General features: G+C 37.4%; 1 protein-coding gene across 2 annotated transcripts in view; it reads right to left on the bottom strand.

Moving 5' to 3' along the window:
* Positions 1 to 5,863: 5,863 nt before the first annotated feature.
* The window catches only part of slc16a2 (solute carrier family 16 member 2), a 42,831-nt gene continuing 21,935 nt past the window's right edge, over positions 5,864 to 26,759 (bottom strand). Inside the window, exons 2-8 of one of the 2 annotated variants that reach the window (XR_010820117.1) lie at positions 25,821 to 25,965; positions 23,347 to 23,797; positions 22,242 to 22,385; positions 21,887 to 22,115; positions 18,992 to 19,233; positions 17,914 to 18,179; positions 5,864 to 6,308 (exon numbers count right to left, since the gene is read on the bottom strand). Coding sequence is in view for 1 of the 2 variants with exons in the window: in XM_066714950.1 (XP_066571047.1) it covers positions 19,010 to 19,233; positions 21,887 to 22,115; positions 22,242 to 22,385; positions 23,347 to 23,797; positions 25,821 to 25,965 (1,193 nt within the window). In the remaining variant the exon portion in view is untranslated. Of the gene's footprint in view, positions 6,309 to 13,796; positions 18,180 to 18,991; positions 19,234 to 21,886; positions 22,116 to 22,241; positions 22,386 to 23,346; positions 23,798 to 25,820; positions 25,966 to 26,759 lie in introns of those variants that run through there. The other variant, XM_066714950.1, reaches the window with a different exon arrangement.

Raw genomic sequence — 26,759 nt, 5'->3', positions numbered from 1 at the left:
TCTTGCTTTCACGTGCATTTAATTGTTTGGCTTAGGCAATGAACTGTATATATTTTCTTACATGTTCTCTGAGCTACTTTGACTGCCCCTCAAAACTTTGAAATGATTTGCCTTTGATCATCTTTTTCCTTATTAATTTTAGTATTTCATTTTGTTGCTGGTGTTTCAGTAGTTGCAGTCATTAGGTCACTATAACCCCAGTATAAGATTTCTTATAGGTGCACTAAATTTGGTGAAATTGAATTGCAATTTATTCTGAGTAGGAATCATCACAATAATTGTTCTATTTATTTATTTATATTGACAGTGAATTAATGAAGAACTGAGCACTTTTTCTACAGATTTTTATTTTAATGTTTTTGTCTTACTGACTTTGCTGTGCATTGCTGTGATTTTGTGGTTCTCTGTAGCATTAAGAATGCCTTAAATGAATAATATACAACCATTTTCTAGCTTTCTTTTTTATCATTTTTTGAGAAAATGCTAAATGCTCCAAGAAGAAACTGCATAAAGGGGGCTGTACCAATAAACAAAAAAATCATAATGTATAATGAGCAAAATTCATTAAGGATTTAATTCTGGATTTGGTCTAAACTGTTGAAACTGAATAAGGGAATTGGTTGTAGCTTAGTTTGCGCCATGTCCCATTGATTCCATTTGCAATTGGTTCCGTAATATTAGTAAATGCGTATAGGTTATTCAGTTTTTCAAATCTGTTACTTATGACTTCTTATGGCATGGTCTTGTAAACAGTATCTAGACATCAGTAATTAACAAACCTGCGGTGTGGATAATTTGTACTGGGCCTTTTTCTAAATGTGCATCCTTTTAATTTGTGTGGAATTTCAAACAATGAAGGGTGCTACACAATTTGCAGAACTGAAATGATACAGGAAATGCAAATTGATATGTATGTACACTCACCTAAAGGATTATTAGGAACACCTGTTCAATTTCTCATTAATGCAATTATCTAACCAACCAATCACATGGCAGTTGCTTCAATGCATTTAGGGGTGTGGTCCTGGTCAAGACAATCTCCTGAACTCCAAACTGAATGTCTGAATGGGAAAGAAAGGTGATTTAAGCAATTTTGAGCGTGGCATGTTTGTTGGTGCCAGACGGGCCGGTCTGAGTATTTCACAATCTGCTCAGTTACTGGGATTTTCACGCACAACCATTTCTAGGGTTTACAAAGAATGGTGTGAAAAGGGAAAAACATCCAGTATGCGGCAGTCCTGTGGGCGAAAATGCCTTGTTGATGCTAGAGGTCAGAGGAGAATGGGCCGACTGATTCAAGCTGATAGAAGAGCAACTTTGACTGAAATAACCACTCGTTACAACCGAGGTATGCAGCAAAGCATTTGTGAAGCCACAACACGTACAACCTTGAGGCGGATGGGCTACAACAGCAGAAGACCCCACCGGGTACCACTCATCTCCACTACAAATAGGAAAAAGAGGCTACAATTTGCACAAGCTCACCAAAATTGGACAGTTGAAGACTGGAAAAATGTTGCCTGGTCTGATGAGTCTCCATTTCTCTTGAGACATTCAGATGGTAGAGTCAGAATTTGGCGTAAACAGAATGAGAACATGGATCCATCATGCCTTGTTACCACTGTGCAGGCTGGTGGTGGTGGTGTAATGGTGTGGGGGATGTTTTCTTGGCACACTTTAGGCCCCTTAGTGCCAGTTGGGCATCGTTTAAATGCCACGGCCTACCTGAGCATTGTTTCTGACCATGTCCATCCCTTTATGACCACCATGTACCCATCCTCTGATGGCTACTTCCAGCAGGATAATGCACCATGTCACAAAGGTCGAATCATTTCAAATTGGTTTCTTGAATAATGACAATGAGTTCACTGTACTAAACTGGCCCCCACAGCCACCAGATCTCAACCCAATAGAGCATCTTTGGGATGTGGTGGAACGGGAGCTTCGTGCCCTGGATGTGCATTCCACAAATCTCCATCAACTGCAAGATGCTATCCTATCAATATGGGCCAACATTTCTAAAGAATGCTTTCAGCACCTTGTTGAATCAATGCCACGTAGAATTAAGGCAGTTCTGAAGGCGAAAGGGGGTCAAACACAGTATTAGTATGGTGTTCCTAATAATCCTTTAGGTGAGTGTATGTGTATACATAGAAAGTCTACACCCCCTTAAACTTTTCATATTTTGTTCTACGTTTCATGCATCCACACTTCACACTGTTAAGGGGAAAATATGTGTATGTTAAGGTGTATGTTAATTTTATGGAAGTACTATTGGCAGCAATTACAGCTGTAAGTCAGTTGGGATCGGTCTCAACCAACTTTGCACACCTAGATTTGGCAATATTTGACGATTCTTTACAAAACTGTACATGCTCTGTCGAGTACCTTTTTGTTTTTTCGGACCACTAAACATTTTGATTGATGGCTACAGATTGATGGCAGAGTGGTTTTTTGTGTTTTTGCATACTTCAAACTAGATTCAAGGTGGACTTGAATCAGTCGGCCCATTCTCCTCTGACCTCTAGCATCAACAAGGCATTTTCGCCCACAGGACTGCCGCATACTGGATGTTTTTCCCTTTTCACACCATTCTTTGTAAACCCTAGAAATGGTTGTGCGTGAAAATCCCAGTAACTGAGCAGATTGTGAAATACTCAGACCGGCCTGTCTGGCACCAACAACCATGCCACGCTCAAAATTGCTTAAATCACCTTTCTTTCCCATTCAGACATTCAGTTTGGAGTTCAGGAGATTGTCTTGACCAGGACCACACCCCTAAATGCATTGAAGCAACTGCCATGTGATTGGTTGGTTAGATAATTGCATTAATGAGAAATTGAACAGGTGTTCCTAATAATCCTTTAGGCGAGTGTATGTATGTGTGTGTGTATGTGTGTGTGTATATATATGTGTGTGTGTGTATATAATGCAATATGGAGTTTTGGGGAAAATATCAGAAAATACTAATTTATATACATTGTTAGAAGAAATGCTTTTTATGCAGTATTTGTTCTTTGGCATTTTCATAAAACAGAGGCAGTTATCTGTGCATGTGTCCTGAGGGAGGAAGTTTAGTTTATTTCTAGGGAAGAAGGAATGATTTCCAATACAGGCTCACGGACACAATGTTGGACAAAGCAGTCTAGCTTTGCGGAGCAATGTGTCCTTAAGTACTTGCATTTTTTATCTATACGCTTGGGAAAGGTAGTACTGCTGTGTGATTTCTGAATAAATTGGAATAAAAAAGTATTGGATTTGTAATCTTTTGGGTATAATAAGATTTAAATGCATCTAATTATAGTAAATCTATATTTTACAAATACATTCTTGAGTATCTTAATGAAGCCTTCTGTAAATATTAAAGAAGGCTTCGTGAACGAAGTAAAAAAATGTAATAATTTATTGCATTATCTACACTGTAAATTGTACTGGTACTGTAAAGGTGCAGTCATACCTAAAGGAATTTCTTTTGTGTTGGTGTCGAGGAGTGGCAGATGGGGTTAGTGTGCAGTGATTGACCTGTTCCCCTGTATCTCTATTGTTAGGCGGCATATTGGGTTTATTCTCTTCAGTTTCTATCCATCATGGTACAGACAAAAACAGCCGGATGATTCTCTAGTCTAAATTTGGGGTTTGATTTGTGTTCTCCACAATTTACATAGTGAAAATTTAAAAATAATCTTTAATAATGGTCTCTTCTCCAATTACATTTATTTAATGGGTCATGTTTAATATGTTAAACAACATACAGTATGAATTATGAACATAATTTAAAAGTACAAGTTGCAAATTGGAATTTGAAATTTTGTCAGTTTGGCTGAGAATGGCAATTGTGCAACTCGAAGACTGTTAAATGGACATTTTAGAGATGTCTTATTTTAAAACCATAGAACATGAGCCTGTAGTGCTTTTTCTTTTCTTTTTCTGTTGGCTTTACAATAAATATAAAATTAGTAAATACAGGTGTTTAGTATGCATAAGCTAAGTCTTACCATAATCCTTTGAGTACTTGTTTTCAGAGCACTGAATGTGCTACAATTTTACATTCAGTCAGATATTGACTCTTGGGGTGGGTTGGTATTACATATAAGATCAGGCTGTATAGCTGTTACAAATATTACAGAAGTAAATTTTATATTTTTTTGTTACTGAAAAATGTTTGGTTATTAATAGTTCCCTTTTAAATAAACACAAAAAAAAATTTACCTTAAAAGATAGCTCTGCTCAGACCTAAGGCAATGTCAATCTCAAAACATGCTTCTTTTAAACATTTCATGGTGTCATACCATGTAAATACATAGTGTTTTGTCATGTCTCTTTCTTTTTGTTTAGTTTTGCATCGCCTTGGGTGTGAGAGAACATTTAAATGTGACGAATGCTTAAGAAATTTAGACCAAACCATTCATGGTCAGTTTTCATTGTACTTGTATACTTTATATATTTGTCAAGGTTTTGTTGAAAGGGACAGGGCAGATATGAGTTTGCTAAGGACTGCTTTTTTTTTCTGTACATACCAAGATATTTCTGAACCTCTGAACTCTTGCTCAATAGCCTTAGCAAAGTTATTTTTTCCTGTCTTAATCATCGGAGACTTCAAATGTAATCATTTGTATATTAAAATAAAATAACAATGAAAAAACACAATATAATGGAGTTAACATCGCTTAATGCTTCTGCTAGAGGAGAAAGAAAAAGGTGTTATGTATTACATGTCTGAATGGCCTTCATTATTCAAGGTCTCCCATCATGCCACTAAGGATATTGGATACTGCTTTTATTCCAGGTCTACTCATGTTTGCTTGTTGCATATTTTTTCTTTGAAACAAATTATGTGTTGAGGGTTTATCTGAAATGAGGGAATGCAGGCTCAGAATTTTAATTTTAATCTTTTTTTCACAGGCTTTGGACCTTTTTTTTTTCTTTCTGTAATGTTTGCAGAGACAGTAGACTTTTAACATGAAATTAAAGATTTCCATATGTGAATAGCAGTCATTTTGCCTTTTGATAATTGCCATTAAGTGATCAACTACTTAATTAATGCAAGGAAGACCTGGTCAGTAGGGTTTGTGAGTTGGTTATTGACTGTGCAGTGGAAAACCTATGTAATTTCTCCATGTTTAATATCTGCTTTAAAGTTCAATCTAAAGGAGACTACATTCTCTTCAAAGAACATCACTGCTCTTGATGTAGAAGACACTTTGGAGTTCTCTGATGAAAGTCAGACCTCACAGCTTATTTCTACACCATCGTCAGCTGTCTTGAACACACTTTAAACCATGGGTGTCTTCCCATATACACCCTGCTTTCAACCATCATTCGTTTGTCAACCCCCTTTCGTCACTGTGTGTACCTCGCCTATTGCATAAACACTGCCTGCATATGAAGGGCCTACTCATGCTTACATTAAATACTAATAGGTTTTTAGTAAGGCAGGGTAATAAGGATAAACCCTTCAAAGCATTGCAACTTCCTTTAAAGAAACTTCAACCAGTCAATAAGTAACATGCAAGTTTATGTAGAAATGTCTAATGAAAAGAAGATAGTAATTTCATGTGGTTGAGTTATTAGAGAGAAGCTGCATACAATGCACTCTGTTGTAGATATCGATTTGAACCCTTCAAGATGTCACGGATCATTTTTCACCTTAGTACATCAAGGTGTGGCTGGCAGAGATGAGGACATTACTCTACTCTGGCATGAATGATGTTTAAAGCTGTTCCAGAAATGCACCAAGGAATGGTTATGTATAATTTCTAAAACCATAAACTAAGCAATTAATTTGTACCAATTGAATTAAAAACAAGACTGTTAGCAGACACATTTTAATATAGTATGTTACACCTTCCTCCCACTAGAGGGGGCTCTATCTTTAAAGCTATCTCAGATTTAAAATGTAGGGCTGTACACTGCAATGCAAAACACCAAGCTGAAAGCCTTATGTATTGAGAGCAGTTATTTAAATGATGCCATTCATATTTATGTAATTGTGCATTGAAGAGCATTGTAAGTGAAAATGTTTTTTGGGGCAAATCACACGATACTTGAGGTTTTTTGTTTATGAAGAGCATTGATTGAGCATTGTAGTTGGGTTGCTATATAATTTCATTTTAATAAGACTTTTCATTTAAAAATAACAAAAACCAATCTTGTTTAATGTAATACTAAGTCAGTTTAAGAAATTCTTCAAGAGGTGTCAACACAGTCTATTAGTCTTTAGTTCAAAATGCTTGTAATCGCATCGGTGTCCTCTGCCTCAGTTGGTTGTTCTCCCTGTGCAGCCATGTTCAGGCCTGGCTCTGGTGTATCTGTAAAAGACAACATAAACCTTTATTCTAACTGAAGTCTTGAGCTCTAAGAATTGCATCCACATTCCTCCCAAAACATGAACATTTAATTAATGTCATGAATATCTTGGCTCACTGAAATATGATAATGAAAACTGAATAGTCCTGTAGTATATGCTTTTAATTGAATCTTTAGAAAACAATTAGCTACTGAAACTATCCTTTGCTGTACTGTTCATATTTTTTACATACGATCGACAAGTTGTGGTTGCCAGAAACACTTAATCATTACCTTCTATGTAGAGATCATTCCTAACAGGATTTCATTAAGAGCTAAGGCCTGTTTTGTTTGTTTGCTTGAGCTAATTACCATTTAGAGCTTTCAGTGGCTGAAATTAGTAACTACATTGACGGCAACTAAATAATCCTCCCATGTCACTTTTCTATATGTATTTAATTATATGTATTTAATTATTTAAAATGTTACTTTCTCAAGCAAGCTTGAACACGGATTTGATATATTCCATTATTTGAAGTATTTTTGTAGCACTGAAGTGAGCTAGAATGGTTGGAAAAGCATGAAGGCCCCACAGCCCAATTATTATGGCATGCAAAGCTAATGAGTAAAATGTTAACCAAATTTTCTAGTAATGTCATTCTCCAAAAAGAAAAAAAACTACACTAAAGGGTTCGGTCTTTTAGCAACTTGAAAACTGTCCCCACCTACTCCATATTAGAAAATAAAATGGATGTGAAAAGGCCTTGTGATTGTTTTCTTGATATTGAACAATATTCAGAAATGAAGCTTGGTCATCAGGGACTTGAGAATGGGGTCCTCTATCCATCTTATCATCTCTATCTGTGGTAATGAATGTTCAAATGGGTGACACATCGTCCTAGCCTAGCAGGTTGATAGGAGTCTTATAATTGCTTTGAAGTGAAAATAAAAAGCATCTCTCAGTAGGTATTTGTTGCAGCCACTTCAAATTTTCAGCTCAAATTCAAACAAGGTTGTTTTTTTGATGGGTAGTGATTGTATGGGGATGCCAATATTGCATATAGCTTTGACCCACATAGAGAATCTTCTATTTGAAATACTAAGTAAGCTATTTTGTTTTATATATTGTGCTACTCCAACTTCTGTCTTGTTTGCCTGTCTATCCTACTGTACACCCACTAGTACTCATTTTATCCATTCCATTTGTCATCAGAACGCATCAGGAAACTATGTGTGTTAAGATGTTACAGATGCAAAGACGTTGCCTCGGATACAATTCATCCACAGTTTGATAACCAATAAATCCTACATTTTAAATTAATTTCGTAACATAAAACGTGATGATCCTGTGCTTCTGGAGAGACATCTTCGAACACAATCTGCAGCCTTTTAGGTATTTTATGTTAAGTCTATTCTTTTGTGTATTCAGCGGTTAGCTGACCATAAAACACAGTAAAGTTGAGTCTTTCCTGCAGTTCAAGTGTGAAGGTCAACTGCACTCTGCTTTCTTGGGAAGATGTCTTATACTGAGTCAGAAATATGCAATTTAACATATGCATCACCTCCCTTTGAAACCTTAACCAATGTTATTGAATTGCACTTTCAAGTCATGATAAAGACTACATTTATTTGACTGAATATAGATAATAAGTAAAAGCATTCCTAGGCACATATGTGTGACGAAAGTGTGGTGTGACCATTTTGATTTAGAGTAGGGATGTAAAAGGCAAACCCTAGCTTGAAGACATTCTGGTTTTCTGTTTATTTCATTGCATTTTTTCTTCTATTGATTTAATTAAATGTACTAATTTCCCACTATAGTATGCATGTTTTATAAGCAAAGGATTTATGAGAGTCAAGGTAAAGCACCTATAAATCATTCTGAGACCTAGAGAAGTATATAATTACAGACCTACACAGATCTAAGATAAATAAAACAAAAATAAAATAAATACATTTTCTGGATCCATTAGTTATTGGATTATTTATTTATTTATTAAAAGAGTGTGTGTTTGTGATGTTAAATATTAGTCTATTTTTATCTGATTCTACCATAAGACTCAGTCATGAGACTGGATTGTACCAGGGAGGAATTTCTGACCACATTGAAAACATGTAAGTTGCCTGAAACTAGTCAAACCGAGGAGAGTGATGAAACCGGCACTGTCATCAGAGCGCTGCGCCGCCTCTCAGATCTCTACTGCGCAACATGCCTGCTCCCTGAAAGCGCATGTGCTTGTGTGTTTCAGGTGAGCAACAGACATTATAAGGCCCCTTTAAAATAAATGGTTGTTGTTTAAACACATGTTAAGCTGATGGGTTGTTAGCTGAAAATGTGGGAACATTTAAAAATAGGCTGGATAGGATCCTTGGATCACTTAGTTATTATGGACACCCTGCTGCATGGTCTGTGTGCTGCCATGGGAGCTGAGTAGTGAAGGGAGGCTTTAGGATGAGGAATAAAACAAGAACATGTAAAGGTCACCCTCAAGTTCCAGTTTTAACCCAACAACGCCGGGGGCACAAATGAAAACTGAGTAGCTTCTTCACAACAGATGACTAGTAGCCCTTTTTTGGTATAAGAATCATGGAATCAAGCTTTTTCTTCTCACTTTGCAGCTTATACAATTGTGGCATTCATCTAACGACAAACCTCCCCGGGGCTAAGAAGACCGAAATCATGACCTTTGTCCTTCATATAATTATACAGCTTTTTATGATGCATACTCACCAACAGCTCGTGTTGCTCCCCGTTGCTTTTATTCATACTTCAATCTAATATACCCTGTATGGATTGTAAAGAGGCTTGTGTACTCAGCTGTTCATGTGCTCCAATAATTATAACAATATGGAATTCTATTGTGGGCTATTCTCAAATGTGTGGCTATGGAATCAAAAGCTACCAAAACCACTAAAAATGAGCACAGAAGTGACTGGTGAGAGTTGGAAAGAAGTGTAGCTAACTGCAAACTCACACTTACTTTGGGAGAGAAGAGCTTCACTGACAGGAAGAACAATTAGTTTATGCTTTTGTGTTTACTTAAAGCATACTTGGTTGACTGAATTAAATATTACATTTAATTAATCTGATTACATGTTTTTCTCTCTTTCTGTAAGCAGCAAGGTTACAATATAAAGTAAGAGAGAAAGAATGAAATAGCAATGTTAGGTTCAGCTGCTTAAATAGCCTAAAGCATGAATGCTTTGAATATCCATAATAACTATTCACACCACAGCAGGTAAAACAAATAAAAATACAAATACAATATTAGAAGCATTAAGACTGAATGATTGGACATTGACTGAGGAACCAAATCACCTCTGGCTTTCTGGCTGAACATCAAAAGCTGCAGGTGAAAAGCCATGAAAGCAAAACAGAATCACCTAATCATGCCAAGGTACATGCAATTTACCATTGTATAAATTCTAAATTGGGTCTATACATGATGCATTCAGTGGCTCCTGGATGTATTTGCACAACCACTGTACCAATATTGACACAAGCCAGTGCTCAATAATCTTTCCATGATAGGGCAGTGGATTTGGGTTGGATTAGACTTCATAAAGAGAAGGGATAGGCTGTTTGGGACAAAATTCAACCCCCTTCCCCCGCTTATTTTCCGCAAACTTTTTTGTACTGGGACTTTGTACTAGATGTAATGTACCACATTTCAGGTGCTGAGCTAGACTGGGCAATATAAGAACAATCGGGTATTGCAGAGATCAGTGGTCGTTAGTCAATCAAACCATGTATCTGAATGGAGATGGGGTGGATTTCTGCTTAGACGGAAGATAAGCCAGTCCTAATTCAGGGTATTAAGGGTGTCTAAACAACAGGGGTTTAAAGCTCTGTTTGGTTAACTTCCAATGAAATCAAATGTGGCCTGCCTTATGTAATGATTAATGATCAGACAAAGTTGTTCTGCCGCCTTATCTGTCTCATCATGGCCACAATGTGCAGTGTTGAAAGCTAAAGGAATACTTTTAATTTTGCACCCCCCAGGGTGCTCCTACATTGGACATATCTAGAGAAGCGAGCAACTCTTTGAGCATAAACAACGATGTTGATTGAAAATTTTAAGATACCTTTATTTCGTGGGCTGAAAACACAAACTTGTGCAATGACTAATCTCTCATGGCACCATTCAGACTATGCTGAATTACATAATCTCTTCCAGCCCTCACATTGTTTCAAATAATGAAAACGGTTAGATTTAGGAATGATTCTTTGGGCTTTGAAGCATGTTGCAAATTGAATGCCTAAATACAATCAAATTGTGTTTTTACAATGCAATACCCGGCTACTTTGATACGAGTAAGCTGAGGATTTACTTAAGGAAATCTGGAGGCAGACACAGAAAATGAAAAGGATAAATCAACTTGTTTCTTCCACAAATTCCTAAAATTATGTAACCACAAAAAGTCCTACTTAATTACAAAATAGTTGGCTCTGATTTATAATCCTATTATTTATGTTCCCAGTACCTTACTAATAAGACCTTTTTGGATTATATGCCAAATGTGTTATATAACAAAGGAAAATATTTTATTAATAGGTACTTATCTGATCTACTGATAACTATATCTAGTCAGGTTCCAATTAAAAGGATTTTTAGTGGGCAGGTAAACTCTCATTAGTTTCAGTGATGTCTGCCTAATAAAAATAATACATCTGTATTTCACAACATTCTCATTTATTTAAATTAAATACATTCCTACAGAGATTAAGCAACTCTTTCCGTCAAGCTCGAGTTTCTCATTGAAACTGTTGTGTTTTAATGTTTTTAATTGTGTGGGTGGGTACATTTTAGGATACAGTAGTGTTAACTGATGGATGCCTGTTCACAAAACCCATTTCTTTGATCAGCCTGCTTTTTGACATGGCAAAAATGCATGTTTCACATTGGTGGGTTCAACTCTTGATAATTTATTACACGTTTAGCTCTGCGTTTCTGTGTTTTGCGTTCCTATAACCATGGCTGCTGTGCAAGTGTGAAGTGCAAGAACTAGTTAGGAAAGGAATTTCCCAGAAATTGGACTGTTTGTTATTACATATTTTGATAGGCATCTAAACTTAGTCTGTTTTGCTTCTTTAGATTAATTGCTATTTCCCTGTCATCTTAAAACATGCTGGATAAACTGTCATATGCTCCCCAACTTCAGCCAAAAAAGTCCATCACCAAAGAGTACACATCTGCTCGCTCATTTGTCAACATCAAGAAGCTGTAATATCAGGTTGTGTTCATTGATATTAGAGAGACCACCGAGATGGGAAAAAAAAAGTCACACTGCCAAAACCACAAAGATCTAAAAAGATTAAGTAATCTTTATGGAAACCTTAGCTATAAACCAGTGAAAGTATACCTAACGGTGCTTCGCGCAGCTACTTCAGTATTTATCTAACCAAAAATACTTACCAGCCAAACTCAGCATAAGGTGATTCAACCAAATTATGCCATTTAGCCCATCTTGCAGGTTTAGCTGTTAGTTGGTTATTAATAGAAGGACTTCTTATTGCTGTTTTTTGTTTAATCTTTGTGTTCCAATTTTTACTACATGGTTAGGTAGTTTGGGGCAGACATTAACTCTGAAAAGTAGTGTGTCCTTTCCTAAATTCACTGAACATGTTCTTGTTACTCAGCAGGATAGTCAAGTAATGCATTTTCTGATTATCTATCGATAATCAATTAGAATGTGCAGAGTTGTGCGTTGTTGTTTGTATCTTCTGAACAGTACTTAGACTACATTATTTCCCTGCAGTGCAAATGAACTTTTATTTATTTGTGGGCTTGCAACAAATATAGTCTCTACAGAGTACATTGCTATCCAGCCAATCTTTATACATACTCCAAACTGAATCTTGAGCATCAAACAGAAGAGAAAACCGTGAAAATACTTCACCTAGGCTACATCTTCAGAATGTACTTTGATTAGTCCTACTTTTTAGTTTGTTTGTTCATAAACTGGTATTTACTGAATTGTACAAGTTGCTACAAGGAGTCCAGAGATGTTTAGGTGTTTTTTCTTCTTTTCTCTAATGCCTGCTGTAATCCAGTTTCGATCAAAGCTGTAGAAGTATGTGTTCCTTTCAGATCACTAACAGCTGCTATTGTGAACATTTGTAAAGCTTCATAATTCTTTCTATATTATTATATTGGGAGGTATGTTCAATTAAACCGGACACAGACAAGTATTTTGAATATGTTCAATGGTTCAGTATATAAATGTAGCTATTTATGTCATTCAAAATATTTGATTATCAACTTCTAATCATTGATGGATTCCACATGCTTTAATACAGCATGTTTAAAAACTCAGTTGGTGAGACTTCGCTTAGTTCCTGGAAAGAACTGGCATATATATATAGGCTATACAGGGTCATTGAAAAATAACTCTGGGGTTTCCAAACTTGAATAACTTAGAAATCCCCAATATTTTCCTGTGACTCTGTATTTTGTTTTGTTTATATAATAGTAAGGTTGTGTACTGTACTGAAGGATCAAATCCTAATTTTCAAGCATCAAGGACAGTGTAGAGTGCTTTAAATGCATTGTAATGTAATTTTATAGCACTACAGTGTTTTTTTTAAGAAGAATTAATTAATAAATGCGTTGAATAAGTTGCCAGGTTATATTGTGTAGGGTCATTTATAATAGTCTTTTAAAATTGTCCTTGATGTGTTCACTCAGCCTTTGCTATCTTATACCTTGTTGGCCTTTTTCATTGCTCACGTTTACAAAGAACAGCTATTAGTGCAAATACATTAAACTAGCTGTATTCAAAACTAGATTTTCATGATTCTAACACTACATGGAGTCTCTCAATACAAATGGTTTTCTATATGTTGTTTTGAAAAATGATCTGTAAAAGCACAGAAACATGGATTTTTAATGTTTTGTCATTCAATTTTAATATTCCTGGAAATTCATGGAAGTGTTGCCACTGTTTAAATTAGAAATTAGCATGTAATCTGTGAAATAAATAACTTCCACTTTATCACCTGCACATCATATTGTCATGTAGCATGATGGAAAAGTGTGTTTTCTAGGTCATTAATCAGATTTGGTTCATTCAAACTAAGCAAAGTAGGTCATCCTATCCTAGAGTGAGGATAATGCTGTAGTGTAATGGCTAAGTGAACCCTTGCAGATAAACCCTACACTTTACTGGCTGTTGCATCTGTTCAATCATGAAAGAAGATTGTAGTGTCTGAGATGGATGGAGGATAAAGCATTTGTGCCCAGTCTCAGAAACACTGGAATGTAGCACTTCTCTAAGAACAAAAAGTATCTTTGATGTAGTATCAGGAAGTGTGATGGCCTATAAGTTATGACCCTGCAAAGATATATGCTTTATAATAATATTTATGTTCATTCAGTATCACCTTAATGGCAATGGTTTTCATGTCCCCTCAGTCAGTGTAATATTCAAATGATTGGATGTTGTTGCTTTTTACATCCACTTCTGCCACATTAACAGTAAGAAATAGTAAATCCACATGCACTTCATGGTCAGGTTTTCAGAAAATACATTTATTAATTTATAGAAAAACAATACATAAAAAAAAAAAATGAAATCCACAAACTATTCAAATTAACACAGAATTACACAAGTCTAGCAGCTTCGTACTTCATATGTCCAGTGAGGATGTTGGAAAAATATTATATCTTCCAGAATTTACACTGTGGTGTTCAGAAGATCATCTCTGATGGGTTCCCACATTTTAAATCAGCCTAGGCTGTTATCTACTGTTACAACATAAGGGAATGTATTCTTACACTTCACACCAGTAATGAACTAGGCCTTTAACAACACCATTGTTAGTGTTTTTCATCTTGTGAAGTCCTCTAGATGATCTAATACAGAATGTTTTTTTTTTTTTTTTTACATTTTAATTGGGTTAGAATATACAGGACATGTGATTGCTTCTCTACAATTAGATAGCTCAAAGAACTGAGCTCTTACTTAAAATGCACATTAAAGTTCAAACAGCAAGGTTTATGAAAAATGGCTTAAAATCATTAGTTCTTATTGTTCTGTGATCCTAGTTTGTTTATGATCCACTTTCCTCCTTCAGATATCTGATGTTTGAAGTAGTGTCTGTTCAGAGTAAAAGAACCTCACTTGAAAAGCTTTAGGGCTCATTTCTGGCATAATAAACAGAAGTGATGTTTATATAATTTGAAATGATTCTCTGAATATGTAAAGTAGAACAGCAAACCCTTTCCAGGTTAGACCTAACTTTATGTTAACATCAAAGACTCGGCCACACAAATTGTATATCTTGTTCTTCAGTCAACACACAGAACATGATTTACATAGGCCATCGGCATACTGCTTTGTAAAACAACCTCAGTACAGGAGTACGACTGTGATGTAATAGACAGAGTGCCTGTTAGCAGGTTGGGCCCTGGAGGCCATGTGACCTTCAAGAGAGACTAATCATTTTCTCTGCTTTGCCAGACATGATCCCTGGAGGCTTTTGGAGTCATTTTCTTTTTGTTGTTTAAAAAATGCATGGATAAACAATCTAGGAATTAAGTAATGAGTTTAGATTATTTTGATAAACCTAACCATTAGTTCTTTAAAGGAACAGTGACTTCTTCAAGATCAATTGTCGCAAGGGAGAGACTTTCTATCAACGTTTCTGTAATTTTGAATCATAGGCACTTCACTGTAATAATTTGTTATTCTGTACAACAAGCAATGGCAATTCAAATATATGGCAGAATGAGGGACCAATCAGAGGCTACCGGAGAACAGAGCTCTCTTTTAGTCTTGCTGTATTATGACACAATGTGAACAAATGTACAATAAATCCTATTATTTCTTTATTCAAGATGCACGATTAGTTGAGTGAAATTTGGCAGATTAGTTTAATCCAGACTGATACCCTGATCCATTCTCCCTCTCCATATCAGATGAAAAAGAAACTAAGGGTGCTTTCGTAATAAATGGTATATATTTTCTAAGACACTACAAAAGATTAAAATAGGAAAGCATTTTGGAATATTACTTTGGAGGGTTCAGATATCAAATACATAACAACAATATACCCAATTGAATGTCCAATATTGGAAAGCGTTAAAGAATTAAAAGTACTGGCTGCAGCCACTAACATACCATTATTCCATTGTGAAGCCTAGCACCAAGCTAATACAAAAAGTGGTTATAATTTAAAATGTTTGTTTAGTTCTCCGGGTTTTAAAGTTAATTTTTATTATATCCTCATCAACTAACATGATTATATCAAGTTCTGGGATCACTGGGTTTGACTGACACATTGTCTTTAGTTTTCAATGACACTGTACAAGAAAAGAAGAAACGAAAAAAGGTTTAAAAGTTGTCCCATTGGCAGAACTGAGGGGTGAGGGTGGGCCCCTGTTTGCTACCTACACAATTTTACAGAGTACATAGATCTTTAGCAGCTGAAAAAAAAAAAGTAAACCATGTCTATTTTGGCACAATAGTCACACAGTTTTATACTGCGCCTGTTACCACTGAAAGAGCAATACGATTTACTAAAAGGTGCATGACTTTCACAAATCAGACAAAAACCTCCCAAAGAAATACTTTATAAAGACAGAAAAAATGTCAAAGAATCAACTTTAGCACTGAAAGTTGGGTTTGAGGTAAGCACAAAAAGTTGCTGTAACACTACGCAAGCAAATATGACAAAGTGCAAAAACATTTTTTTTTTTTCATCTTGTTAATTGGAGATTGACCCGATTCCTGCTGTAACTTTATGGGGACCCTGAAAATGCAATTGTACAGAAAAACACCTGATACTGTCATGAAAGACCTTCATGCATTTATCCACAGCAAAACTTCTCCTTTGTCCAGGTTTCAGGACAACATTTCTTCTTTAACTACCAGTCTGTTTTATGAGCAGGTGTCCCTTGTCATATGCTTGTTACAAAGTCATTTGTAGTTTTGCATCACAAGGCTTTTGATAAGGAGGTTTAAGAAGTGACATCCTAAAATGGACATTACTTGAGGTTGTGATTCAACTTAATACAGAACCAACAATGTCAAAAACAAAAGCTACAATATAACCAACACAAGTACATCAATAATATACAGAATTACTGAAGGATTTATACCTGGTTTAATCTTCACAGATTTTTCCTACATGGCCAAAAAAGTGTATATACAAGGACGGGCTTTTAAAAAGGTGCAATAGTACAGAAATCAAGCTTATGTTCATTTTAATTGTTATATTCATGTGGCTGTATTAGAAAGATGGTTTCAACACCCCAGTGATGTCAGTGAGTTAATACTATTACTACTGTTTTATTACTAATGCTAATAACGATTCTTTATCATGTCATTATAATTTACTCTGTTTCTACTGAGGTACCTTAAGTACCTTTTTGGCTTCTATGACTAAGGGGGTTGTAGTTACTGATAAAGCTGCAGGTTTTTGAGATTATTCTATCAGCTGTTATATTTATTTGATTCTATATACTCACAAATTATTTCAGGAAATAAAAGTACACTATACACAATGGTAGCTTGACTCATAAAAATCTACTGATTTTGTTTTGTTTTTCATATATTTGGACAAAATATCAAACATATATAAGCATTTGGAAATCAGGCTGATTACTGGCCTGAGAAGTGTAAGAGCTGCACAAACAGTCTATTATTATGCTGAACTTTTCAATGAAGATTATTTTAAATTCTGATTCATTATCAAATTTCAGATACTCAGTGGTATTTTTTTAATACTTGGAATACTTAAAATTCATGTTGTACCCATCTATGGAATTAATGGGTTAATTAAAAACAAACGGTATTTGCAACCACTCTTACCCCCCCAAACAAAAGTAAAAAAACAACAACATTTTTGCAGTTTCTTTTCCAAAGCTACTTTGGGTTATACTGCATTAGCAGGTATAACATGCCATCAGAGTTCACACCTCCGGGGGGCTAATTCTTGTTCCTTTCAATAAGTGGATCTAAAATTTTAACATCAATGCCTATTTCCTCAAATGCCCCATTAAGGAATATTACTGCTGATGATTCACAATCTGATCTTAAAGGGAGGATGTGCTTCTCAAACGAGAAAACAAATTGACCTTTTATGAGGCTAAAATCTAAAACTTTACAAATGGACTATATAAAATATCTTCAATCCCTGTGCTTTTTAAGTACACCCTAACATTCACATTGATATTTGATTACATATCTGATAAAGAAAAAAATACAAAAAGTTTACAGACAATATGGTTAATGATCTGAACATGGCAAACAAAAGCCTTAATGTGATGTTTAGGGAACAGCCATTAAAAAAATTATATAAAATATATATATACCTAATAACCATGGCAAGTTTATTACCTTGGCAAGGCTTTTGTGATTCACATTTCAAAAGGACACATTTTCTGAGCTAACAATGTACATCATTGGTGTACAATGCTATGACCTTGATGTATTCTCTGGTTATATGGGTAATTCATATTTGCAACTAAAAATCAAAACCACAGTGATAAAAACAGCATATGCTACCACATTGTGCAAGGAAGGTAGGTCCTTTCACCCATGGAAAGTAGGACCTGAACAATAGAAGGTGCTATTTGTTTCCACATTACAAGCTAGTGCCAATTTATTGAAATTAATCCTTACCTCAACCACCAGTACCAGAGTGCCAGTACAGTCTCCGCTAAAACTCTCATTCAATTTCTTGTTGGAGGGAAAAAAAAATATTAATCTCTTTATCTAAATCTCTTTATCCGCAGAGCTTGAGTTAATGTTAGGCCTTCCTGAGTCTGGTTATGCTGCGACAGTACGTTTCATCTGAATGGTGAACTGGATTATTGTAATTCCAAAATACTGAAAGTGAACACACAGTGACAACTGCAGAAATCATCTATTGCTGGTGGCTGGAATCCCTGAAAGAATAAAATCCACAGAGGAGTCAGGGCACATGCAGAAGAAAGGAACAGAGCACAATAAATAACTCACTGACATTTCTAATACTTCCCAATTCAAAAAGAGGGCACAGATGAAATTAGTTTACACATCAGTTCAGAGCTAGTTTACTGTGAAGACTAAAAACGAGCTGTTAGATTTATTCTGTTATTAAGTTATTAACAGCCGTTGTAAAGTAATAGCTTAGTGATAAAGTAATGTTCTCAAATACTGCAGTTTTACCAATTTTGTACAAAAAGTATGAAGTGTGGTAGTCAGGACTTGCTGCACAATTTCAGGTTCAGAAAGTGTAGGTTGCTGCCATAACCCTGGTTCCCTGAAAGGGGTTTAATAAATAATGCTTAAAGCAATCCTTGTCCAAAAAAGTACAGGCTCTGGTGTTTGTGGTGTCTGGAATACACATAGAACTACACAATGAATGCCACTTCAATAAATCAAGCGTGACCACTAGGTTTACAGTATTGCTGTTCATTATACAACACTCTGTTCCACCATCACTTGCCCACTCAGTCACTCACACCTCTTTAGACTCAATGTTCAGCATGAACTGCTACGTCAAGCCAGCATCTGCTATTGAAAGACAATCCTCTAAGGGTTTCTGACACATCATTATTGCTTGTTTCATTAGGTTATGTTTGGCAGTGGCAAACTGTTTCATAACTTGCACCTGAATCTGGAAAGTATAGTATAAAACAACAATTGATTTAAACAAATATCTTGATAAAAACATCTATACACATTCTGCATTGAAACTGGGAATGGGGCGGTTTACCTTTCTTCATCAGATATTTCAGATGTGCGTCTCAAAGTCAGTGAACCCAGGCAGAATCCCCCCATTGGCTGAGCTAGGGGGGGGGAGCATCTTGTCATTGCTGGGGTCCTCTGTCGGCCGGGCCCTCTGCAAACGCTGGTGAATGTATGGGACGAAGAACAGCACCATGCCCCCCACCATTGGGGGAACGCCCGCAAGGTAAAACGCCACATGGTAGTTTCCAAAATAATCATGAAGGAGCCCTGCAAGATGAAGCATTATTTATTGTATATGAATGTATTATTTGTATGCAAAATGAAGCATGAAAGATTATACAGACCTGCATTGCAATGAAAAATTGTGTATATTAAGAGTGTAATTCTGTAATTAAATGGCATTACAATTGATTTTAAACAGTTTTTAAACATGTCTAATGATGTGTAATTAACCTCAGGGAAGTAGAGGAGTGCCCTGTATTGAATGTTTCTATAGCAGCAGTTACTGTACTATGCTGCAGTAGTCAAACCTGAAACGCCACTAAACGATGCTTCTCATTGGTAACCTGTAAGACTCCAAGCAATTTTCCCCACTTTTCTGCCACTGACAAATATACTTATGAATGCCATCGGCAACATTCTGCTACTGTGGAGCAGAATCAACCTGCACATGCTCCTGTGCGTCTCTCACACACTGTTGGGTATTTGAGCAGTGTGTGCATTTGTGTGCCATCCTCCTGGTTCAATATAGTGAAAGGATCATTATTTCATATTCCATCATCTCCACTTCAGAGCAATGCCTTTGCCACTTTTGCGATCTATGGATTCAAATGTCTTTTGTGTCATTAGATAAAAGTGTATGACACAATAGGATGCAAATGTGTGGTCTGATCAATGCCAGTTCCTAAGTAATGAGAAGATACATAAATTGCACTTTAGCATGCAGTAGTATGTCAATAAAGGTATTGATTCAGTGAGTCAGAGGAAATTGGAAACCTGGTGCTTCAGATAGGAAGGTAATTGCAGTTTTAATAATTGAAAGCACTTACATTTAAAATAGAGTGCCAGGATTTTTATCCCCCACTTAAAGCTTTAGAACTATGTAGAATTGCTCAGTCTGCCTCCAAATGTGTCAGCTGAACAATTTAGACATGGCCAACTTCTATGAGGTGTGAAATATTTTCCTCACCTACAGCTGTAAGTGTGTGTGTAATTGTGGCAGATAATGTAGCCAAATAATGTGTCTAAAGTATTAAAAAAATAGTTGGTTAGAAAAGCCTGATTTGCAAGTTAAAAAAATACAGTCTTGCCGCATTGTGAAATTGAAAATAAAAGACATGGATAAAGGTAATAAATCTCATAACACTTTCAAGATTTAAAGCCAAAGAGTATTTATAAATTAATATGGCATCCCCATTGATTAGCTAATAGATTTAAATTGAAGAACCGCAGTCGTACTTGTAAAAGGTACCACAGAGTGATATGAGATAAGATTTGAGGAAACTATACATTACCATTAAGAAGGAAGAAAGTCTTGATGGACTCATTTCACAAAATCAGTACACTTTAGCTCAGTGGTACCGTTTGTGTGTGTGTGTATACGCACGCACACACACATATACACTCACCTAAAGGATTATTAGGAACACCATACTAATACTGTGTTTGACCCCCTTTGGCCTTCAGAACTGCCTTAATTCTACGTGGCATTGATTCAACAAGGTGCTGAAAGCATTCTTTAGAAATGTTGGCCCATATTGATAGGATAGCATCTTGCAGTTGATGGAGATTTGTGGGATGCACATCCAGGGCACGAAGCTCCCGTTCCACCACATCCCAAAGATGCTCTATTGGGTTGAGATCTGGTGACTGTGGGGGCCAGTTTAGTACAGTGAACTCATTGTCATGTTCAAGAAACCAATTTGAAATGATCCGACCTTTGTGACATGGTGCATTATCCTGCTGGAAGTAGCCATCAGAGGATGGGTACATGGTGGTCATAAAGGGATGGACATGGTCAGAAACAATGCTCAGGTAGGCCGTGGCATTTAAACGATGCCCAATTGGCACTAAGGGGCCTAAAGTGTGCCAAGAAAACATCCCCCACACCATTACACCACCACCACCAGCCTGCACAGTGGTAACAAGGCATGATGGATCCATGTTCTCATTCTGTTTACGCCAAATTCTGACTCTACCATCTGAATGTCTCAACAGAAATCGAGACTCATCAGACCAGGCAACATTTTTCCAGTCTTCAACTGTCCAATTTTGGTGAGCTTGTGCAAATTGTAGCCTCTTTTTCCTATTTGTAGTGTAGATGAGTGGTACCCGGTGGGGTCTTCTGCTGTTGTAGCCCATCCGCCTCAAGGTTGTACGTGTTGTGGCTTCACAAATGCTTTGCTGCATACCTCGGTTGTAACGAGTGGTTATTTCAGTCAAAGTTGCTCTTCTATCAGCTTGAATCAGTCGGCCCATTCTCCTCTGACCTCTAGCATCAACAAGGCATTTTCGCCCACAGGACTGCCGCATACTGGATGTTTTTCCCTTTTCACACCATTCTTTGTAAACCCTAGAAATGGTTGTGCGTGAAAATCCCAGTAACTGAGCAGATTGTGAAATACTCAGACCGGTCCGTCTGGCACCAACGACCATGCCACGCTCAAAATTGCTTAAATCACCTTTCTTTCCCATTCAGACATTCAGTTTGGAGTTCAGGAGATTGTCTTGACCAGGACCACACCCCTAAATGCATTGAAGCAACTGCCATGTGATTGGTTGATTAGATAATTGCATTAATGAGAAATTGAACAGGTGTTCCTAATAATCCTTTAGGTGAGTGTATTAGGGAAGTCAAATTAAAAAAATAAATTGCAAGCATGGCCCAAAATGCCATAAGAATATGTGGGTGTGCATTTACCTGCGATGGGTGGGCCTGCAGTCATTGGCAAAGCCATGAGGCCCAAGAGGTAGCCAATAGCCTGGGATGCTTGCATTGGCCCCACCAGCTCAAACGCAATGGGTGCCATGAGAGTGATGAAGCAGCCATCGCACAGCCCCAGGAAGAGACACACCACAATCAGCCCCTCAAACACACGGCACTGAGGGATCATCATCGACATCAGACCCAGCACCATGAATGACGCCACCTAGCGAGACAACGGAAGGCACAGTCAATGTAAATGTTACCGGATAAGTTTAATCAAGCTAAAAATAAAATTAGTCGGACACTGATGTGGATATGGGTAGGACAAAAGATACAACCTTTTTCTTACCTGCATGTAGATTTTCTTCACCCCTGGAATGAGGTCTCCGATTTTACCAAAGAGCAAGCGGCCCACTCCCGACGTTGCCCCGATGCACACCAACAGAATCCATTCTTTCTGGGTTTCTTTAAACTCTTCATTCACGTGGCTTATCTAGAACAAAGAACACACTTCATTTCATTCTTACTCGTGTACATATGCTAACGAATCCATATCTTAGTTCTGTATTTTCTGGCACAGTAGAATAAAGAGAAGCTTCATGCAATCTCATTTCTTTTTCTTCCTTCCTAGAATTGTTCCAGTTAACTGAACAATTCTCTCCCACAGGTGTATCATGTACTGATGTCACATTCGACAAAGTAAAATAAACCAAACCATTTCAAAATATCCTACAAAAACAAATTGTGCAGAACTCGGTTAAAGCTGTTGGCAACTTGCATGGAAACCAATATAAACATGTCTTGAACAAAAGACCTCGAAGGATTTAAAGGTGAAGAAGGATATTTGTAATTTTATTATTTGGGATGGCTTTTTAATTCACGGCATTATAACAAGAACAACTGGTAATACGGTTAATGCTGTGGGGAAAAAACAATGAATACCAGGAAAACCTCTTAAGCTTACAGTATGTGAAAGGCATGGTTCCAAATGTACCCCCATACCATCCAGGTGGAGAAGCTTATGCAGATAACTATTTCCTGGCAAAGGTTAGAACCCAGTTAAATATTTTTCTCCTTTGTATAATACTCTAAATGGATATAATCAATGGCTTTGAAGATCAATGTTTATAGAATATGCTGTACTTAGAGCTTCCTGTGACCACTAGTTAATGTCAACAGTCTTTCCAACACCCCCGTTCTTGTTTCATAACCCCTAAACCTGCACTCAACAAAAGCCGGGGTTTTGTTTGTTTATGGTGTGTAACAGCTGAAATAACAATACGAGCTCCTTTTATTGGGAGGGGGGGTTATTATTTTCTTACATTCACCTACCTCTGATTGCCTTGAAATGTTATAGAAGGTTTTTCATAACTTCACGCAACAATGGTAAAAGGTGAAAGTATTCTGTAGCTCTTATTTAGACACACTGGCTGCAAAAATAGACCATCACTCACCAAATGAACATATGGCACAAAATAACCGAAAACTGCAGTTGCCACTCCAAAAGCCCACACTCTGTAAGTGGTTATGTGGAACACCCTTAGGTTGAAGTATTTCTTTATCTGGGCCAGGCCTCTTTGCCAGTGGCTCTCAGTGTCCGCAGGTTGGGCGACCACAGAGTCTGAAACCATCAGAGGGCGGAAGGTGAAAGCCAGCATTGCCTGAATTAACATGAAGATGCTGAGAATCAGGAAAGTGGTGCTCAAGCCCAGGGGCTCTACCACCTTCTTCAACAGTACAGGTAGGCCCATGGAGAAAACACTACTGCCCGCAGTCACCACACCATTGGCCAGCCCCAGCCGTCGATGGAAGTAGTGCCCGAGGATGACCAAGGAAGGTTGGAAGGCGAAGGATGAGCCACAGCCGAAGAGAATCCCGTACGTGAAGTAACGCAACTCCAGGGACCTGTACAGAAAAACAATGCGTCAGTTAAACTATATTCTTTTGTGCCAACCTGACTTAATAGAAACCACTTAATATCAATATAAGGGCTAATAGCAAATCAGTAGATAAAAGTAAAAAGTAAAATGCAGCGAATACCACTGAGCTGTTTTTTTAGCTCTTAAATAGTTGTACTGGAAGGTAAACATCAATGAAGATGAAGCGTTACCTAGATGATTTAAAACTCCTTCACGCCCGAGTGCCACCAGTCTTTCTTGAATAACACAGATGCAATCTGAAGGCTTAAAGGGTCCATCCTGCCATCTGAGCAGAGGTTTTTCATCAGTTAAGCCACTTGGGAGCACTGAGTTTCAGGCGTTTAAGATGGAGAGACTCCAGTGAGCTCTAAGTGCCAGGGCATGGGGAGGTTTAAAAGCATACAGTGAGGGAAAAAAGTATTTGATCCCCTGCTGATTTTGTATGTTTGCCCACTGACAAAGAAATGATCAGTATATAATTTTAATGGTAGGTGTATTTTAACAGTGAGAGACAGAATAACAGCAAAAAAATCCAGAAAAACGCATTTCAAAAAAGTTATAAATTGATTTGCATGTTAATGAGGGAAATAAGTATTTGATCCCCTATCAATCGGCAAGATTTCTGGCTCCCAGGTGTCTTTTATACAGGTAACGAGCTGAGATTAGGAGCATTCTCTTAAAGGGACTCTTCTAATCTCAGCTCGTTACCTGTATAAAAGACACCTGTCCACAGAAGCAATCAATCAATCAGATTCCAAACTCTCCACCATGGCCAAGACCATAGAGCTGTCCAAGGATGTCAGGGACAATATTGTAGACCTACACAAGGCTGGAATGGGCTACAAGACCATCGCCAAGCAGCTTGGTGAGAAGGTGACAACAGTTGGTGCGATTATTCGCAAATGGAAGAAACACAAAATAACTGTCAGTCTCCCTCGGTCTGGGGCTCCATGCAAGATCTCACCCCGTGGAGTTTCAATGATCATGATAACGGTGAGGAATCAGCCCAGAACTACACGGGAGGATCTTGTTAATGATCTCAAGGCAGCTGGGACCATAGTCACCAAGAAAACAATTGGTAACACACTACGCCGTGAAGGACTGAAATCCTGCATCGCCCGCAAGGTCCCCCTGTTCAAGAAAGCACATGTACAGGCCCGTCTGAAGTTTGCCAATGAACATCTGAATGATTCAGAGGAGAACTGGGTGAAAGTGTTGTGGTCAGATGAGACCAAAATCGAGCTCTTTGGCATCAACTCAACTCGCCATGTTTGGAGGAGGAGGAATGACCCCAAGAACACCATCCCCACCGTCAAACATGGAGGTGGAAACATTATGCTTTGGGGGTGTTTTTCTGCTAAGGGGACAGGACAACTGCACCGCATCAAAGGGATGATGGACGGGGCCATGTACCCTCAAATCTTGGGTGAGAACCTCCTTCCCTCAGCCAGGGCATTGAAAATGGGTCGTGGATGTGTATTCCAGCAGGACAATGACCCAAAACACACAGCCAAGGAAACAAAGGAGTGGCTCAAGAAGAAGCACATTAAGGTCCTGGAGTGGCCTAGCCAGTCTCCAGACCTTAATCCCATAGAAAATCTGTGGAGGGAGCTGAAGGTTCGAGTTCGTCAGCCTCGAAACCTTAATGACTTGGAGAGGATCTGCAAAGAGGAGTGGGACAAAATCCCTCCTGAGATGTGTGCAAACCTGGTGGCCAACTACAAGAAACGTCTGACCTCTGTGACTGCCAACAAGGGTTTTGCCACCAAGTACTAAGTCGAAGGGGTCAAATACTTATTTCCCTCATTAACATGCAAATCAATTTATAACTTTTTTGAAATGCGTTTTTCTGGATTTTTTTGTTGTTATTCTGTCTCTCACTGTTAAAATACACCTACCAATAAAATTATAGACTGATCATTTCTTTGTCAGTGGGCAAACGTACAAAATCAGCAGGGGATCAAATACTTTTTTCCCTCACTGTATTCACGTTCATAAAAAGCCCTTACTTTGCAAAGGAGCTGGTCAGCAGTCCGATGAAAGCCACGACTGCTCCGCCGACAGCGGTCTTCCGACAGCCAAAGTGATCTGTAAACATGCTGACGATGGGAGAGCACAGGAAAATCATGCCCATGGCCAGAGCGCCCACCCAGGCTGGTGAGAGAGAGAGAGAGAGAGTATGAGTATGAGTATGAGTATGAGTATGAGTATGAGTATGAGTATGAGTATGAGTATGGTCAGGGCTGGGACACACCATCACAGAGAAGCACAATTCCATTTCACCCCCAGGATGTTTCCATGAAGTGGCATAGCTTATTTCTGACTGATAACCAAGTATTAATAATTAGATAAATAAAGCAGAACCAGCAGTGATGATTCAAAAATAAATCTATATGCATATAGATTTATTTTTTAATCATCACTGCTGGTTCTGCTTTACTTATGGTGTGTCCCTAGATGATGATGGCCCTAGACTGTTTGACAGTAAAAAACAAACAAAAAAAAACAAAAAAATATGTTGCACAATAAAGAGTTGGAGCAGGAGGGAAGAAAACAAAAGGACCAGAATTATTCCCAGGCTGAAGTTAAAAATCCTTTATATATATATATATATATATATATATATATATAAAGGATTTTTAACTTCAGCCTGGGAATAATTCTGGTCCTTTTGTTTTATATATATATATATACACACACACACACAAGAACAGAACATACTTTTTTTCTAATGATTTGTCACAGATAATCAAAATCAGGAAGGGAACTGTAAAAGCTAACCAAGTTTAAGAAGTAATAGAGCACACAAATAAAAACTGAGCTCAACTATACATAAAAGAGAAATGAAGACTTGTTGGTTTCTGAACAAACTACCCAAACATTTTGTAAATGCTCATCCGTTGATATTATTTACATCTGCAAGCCTGCTCAACATTTTGCAATGTAAT

Source organism: Amia ocellicauda, chromosome 10 (genome assembly GCF_036373705.1).
Source record: "Amia ocellicauda isolate fAmiCal2 chromosome 10, fAmiCal2.hap1, whole genome shotgun sequence".
NCBI lineage: Eukaryota > Metazoa > Chordata > Actinopteri > Amiiformes > Amiidae > Amia > Amia ocellicauda.
This window is presented reverse-complemented; position numbering and strand designations above follow the sequence as displayed.